Source organism: Lepeophtheirus salmonis, unplaced genomic scaffold (genome assembly GCF_016086655.4).
Source record: "Lepeophtheirus salmonis unplaced genomic scaffold, UVic_Lsal_1.4 unplaced_contig_4735_pilon, whole genome shotgun sequence".
Taxonomy (NCBI): Eukaryota; Metazoa; Arthropoda; class Copepoda; order Siphonostomatoida; family Caligidae; genus Lepeophtheirus; species Lepeophtheirus salmonis.
Genome location: NW_027294490.1, coordinates 1 through 4,466, shown reverse-complemented (window position 1 = coordinate 4,466; position 4,466 = coordinate 1). Strand labels below are relative to the sequence as shown.

The 4,466-nt window shown below is 30.5% G+C and overlaps 1 protein-coding gene across 1 annotated transcript; it reads right to left on the bottom strand.

The window, feature by feature from the left end:
- Positions 1–1,066: 1,066 nt before the first annotated feature.
- Positions 1,067–1,792, bottom strand: LOC121131346 (uncharacterized). The gene is made up of 2 exons (XM_040726823.2): positions 1,666–1,792; positions 1,067–1,594 (listed from the first exon to the last, which is right to left on the bottom strand). The coding sequence occupies exons 1-2, from the start codon at positions 1,681–1,683 to the stop codon at positions 1,142–1,144; spliced, it is 471 nt and encodes a 156-aa protein (XP_040582757.1). The 5' UTR covers positions 1,684–1,792; the 3' UTR covers positions 1,067–1,141.
- Positions 1,793–4,466: the final 2,674 nt, after the last annotated feature.

The following is a 4,466-nucleotide window of genomic DNA, read 5'->3' as shown; positions in this document are numbered from 1 at the left end:
AAATAATTTAAGCCAAATGGTATAAGTAAATCTAAAGCTGATTTGGCCAGCAGTGGGTACTCATTCATTAAAGAAAAAAGAATATGTCAATTTTTTAGAATCAAAATTTGTTTTTAGCGTATGGTTACATAAAGTTGAATAAGAACATCTTTCATGACATACAAATCATGATAAGCTGGGGGCAAAGGGCCTATCCAGTTATTTTTTAGTGGATCCCTCTCTTCTGAGAAATACTCATAAAATTAATGAGGCAAGAGTTTAAATTGTATTCTTCTATTTGGAAATTATCTTTCGATCCATCCATAGTTGCTAGTGACCCCACTATTGGAAACAAGTTGTTCTAAAGGACTCTAGATTTTGTATAAAATGATAAAGAATCGGTAATATTATAAATATATGATGAGAGTATTTTTTTAAAATGTACTTCAATTTATAGTCAACTAGGAGCAGTACCCGGAGTTATTATGGGTGGATGAACAGACACACTTTGCTTTAATAACATAGAAGATATCTCCCAAATAAATTCTGTGTGTTGCTTTCTATTTTCATCTGCACACGCACACGTTTAAATGTTCTCTCCTCAAGAATGAAAAGATAACAATAACAGCTTGAGATTTTTTTAAAATTTGATGGGATGAGCCAAGGAGTACTTTCGTCTCTAGACCACTACCTGGTTGAGCTTTAACGACACACACACATTGCTAAACCTGATCCCAAGTCACATTCATGATTTATTATTTCATATCATCTACTTATTTTCTATTTTAATATGAGCTTTAGCTAGACATACTCCTTCTTCAAAAACAGCCCTTGATTCATATTTTTTTCTTAGAACAAGGATTTAAACTGTCCTAAAATACACTAAAAAATGACTTTAGGAAAGAATACCCACAAATAAGCAAGCATTCACAAAGACTTTGCTCTATTATCATTTCCAAATGTATATAGATGTTTACCACAAAATATGTTGTAATAAAGGAATAATTTTTTTTTATGAAATGTATTTATGAACTAAACAGAAGGCTTAACAAAACCGACATGAAAAAAAAAAAAGTTACATAAGATCAAAAAACTACAAGATTCATTTTTTTTGAATACTTCTTCCAAGTGATGCTCTTTATGACTGAAAAGAAAGAGCTCTTTAATAATAGTATCCTCCATAATGGTATCCACTGAGATAAGGATATCCTGATCCATGTCCGTATCCTCTGCCATAATTATATCCGAGCCCATAAGGACGACCATGATATCCCCCACGAAGGTGACCACCATAAGCACGATGGGATGAGTAGTAACCATATCCGGGATCAGCCTCAGCTTCAGGAGAAGCTTCAGCATCACGTTTTCCAAGAAAGTGTCCTCCATAACCAAGGGAGTGTCCTCCATAACCAAGGGAATGTCCTCCATATCCATAGGAGTGTCCTCCATAGCCGACAGGGCGAGGAGTATAAAAGTAGCTGTTGGTATAAGCAGCGGCATATGGTCTTCCATATCCATAGAGTCCTCCATAGCCGTAGTAAGGTTCAGGATCGGCTTCAGCATCTGCTTTGGCATCAGGAGATGCAAAAGCAGAGACAACAAAGAAAGCAAGGACCTGAAAAGAGTTGAATATGATAAAGAAATGAATCTTGGATAAGACTAATGCTGAAAAGGTGTTTGACTCACACTGAAGAATGTTTTCATTTTGTATTATGAGTTGACTTGTCTATTTTGATCTATGTAACTGATGATCTGAGAATGATGTCGTTATCAAAATCTACATTGATTTATATACCTACCCATCCATGTAATTCTCATTCTTTTTAGGGAGGCAAAAAGTACATATAAGGTTAATTGTGCGTCTCTGTTACATAGTTATGTATATTATACGGCTTGCTTTGAATCTAATTATTATACATTTATTATTTACCATCCCTCTTTGCCTTCATTCTAGAGGGACGATTCCAAAGCTATCTTAAAAATAAAAGTCAGTCACTATCATGCCTTGGAATAGTTATGAACGTGCGTTTGCCGTCGAAATTATAAATGGTTCGAATGAGCATTTTTTTTATTACTTAAACTAACTGCAATTTAGCTCTTGAGTATTTATTAGTGAAGTTCTGAGAAATTAGTTAATTTTTCCTATTTATAATATCCAATGAACGATTTTTTTAATTTATTTTGATAATTTTAAATTTGCAGAATTATTTGAACAAAAATAATTCCAGGAATAATTTTGGTAGTGAGTTAAAAAAGATTTTGTTAGATTTGGTGATATGCAAGGATTGTAAATTGGTGTGGTTTTGTTTCGAGTGGGGGGTAATTCGAAGGGCATTTATTTCCGAAAAAAACCTTTGAATAATCGCCAATAACAAATTACTTAATTCAACAATCATTCTCATCTTTGAATTAATACATGTTGCCAATTTAATTTTTCATCTTTTTGTATAAAATATTTATCCTTTTAAGTCCTCTTTCTGAACAAATTTTTTTTTTAAGAGAAACGAAAAAAAATGTATAAATCTTCGTGGTGGGTGGAGGAGTCGACTATCTGATTTAACATTTAAAAACATTCAAAATAATTTTTTTATTATTGTTATCATTATGAAATGAAAATATAACTTTCCTGAATTATAAAACTTGTTGTATTACTTTTTGAAAAGGAAGCTGTGTTGCTCACCCTGTATAAAGTGTCATTTTCCTTTCATTAGCTAGAATCAACAACCTCAAGCACAGTTTTTTAAATTTCACCCTTCACAAAGGAAATGTCAAGTAGCTCTAAACAAGATGAAATTAACTCGAATACAGCTAGTCTTTTAATTATTTTCTAACGGTAAATGTGATATTATTTTAATTTCTTTTTTTTTTTAATGTGAACAATTTGATAATTGCTATCGATGTCGTTATTAATAAATTTCTTCATTGTTAGTTGGGTAAAATGTAGGATAATTACTTTGTTAATGGATATATAGGTAGTTTATGTATATTCAAAAAGGGGAAGGTAATAATATTACGCAACCTCAAATTCTCATCTGTTTTTTGAAAAAAATATTACTCATTACTTTTATGTTATGTTTTATTATTTAGTGTTTTTAAACCTGTTACATGAATTTTCTCAACCCTCATGTTTAAATATTATTTATAGTAGGATATTAAATATATATTAAAGTTGGATATAAAAAAAGTGAAAAAAAATTTTTTTTTAAATTAGCTCATATTATTTTAAATTCTTTAGAAGAGTCAACCGTATTGGGCATCCTTAGCCACTAGTCAATTCATAAATATAAATAATGTTGACCAATCCTTAAATTGAAATTTTCTTCTTTTGAAGCTAAATTCATTAGTAAAAAAATGTTCTATAGCATAGTCAGAGTTTATTGAAGGCCAGGCTCTTCGTGCTCTTCAAAATATAATTCATTCACTCTAGTATAAACTTCAAAATCTTGGTCTCCTGCTTATCTTCTAATACAGCGTTTCTTAAACTTTTTTTAGTCAACCCAACTTATAAAGTGCAAAAAATCTCAAGGGATCCCAATCGGAAATATGATTAAAAAGGACATTGCATAGCCTAAATGCAAATATCTTGTTTATTACGACGAAACTGTAATGAAGAGTATACTACCAACTGTATTTATTGGTAGAAATAATAACTTTAACCTTTATAATACACAGATTGAGTAAGTTTTACAAATTGTTTTGACAGCCAAAACAATAAAATAACTTAAGAACCCAACAAGAGGACCAGGATAACTCAAATGAAGTGAGGGGAAGGGGAAGATGCTTCATGTCATAGTGGATCATGTTCAGTTCTTGTGGGGCTTTTATTTTTAGAAAACCATCCATGATGATGTTGGTTGCCCCTTGCTTTCTTTGAAATCAAATGTATTTTGATGGTTAGATGATAAAACCGTATAATGACCTCGACAGACTATTGACATGTCTCGTTATTGACAATGGGTACTGATTTTTACGGTTAATTATAAATTAAAATACATAATAATAATAATTTTTTTTTATTGATTAACTTAGCTTTTTGTTAGTGAACATCCTTGATATAATGGACTGAGTAAACTCGGTAAAAAAAGAGATCCCAAAAATTAAACGTAGTTCATGAAATGGCAAACATTTGAACAGTTTTAAAATTACCTTAGTTAAATTTTTGTATCATTTATTCAGCTATTCTATCCATTTTATGAATATAAATTAAAATGCTACAAATACTTTTATGAATATAAGATACCGAGAAAAATTTATCATCTTAATAACCTAATCTTAACAACATGATTTTTAGTCTTCAAATTAAAGAAAAAGATTAATCCAAGAAATCAATTGGAAAAATATAGGAACGACTTTAAACAAAACAGTTAATTAAAATAATTTAACCTTGATTACAACTGGCTAAATATACGAATAAATCCTAAACAAAGCAAATTGTCCAGATAAATAGATAATTACAGTAAGGCAGTGTTAATATGGCATCAAAATAG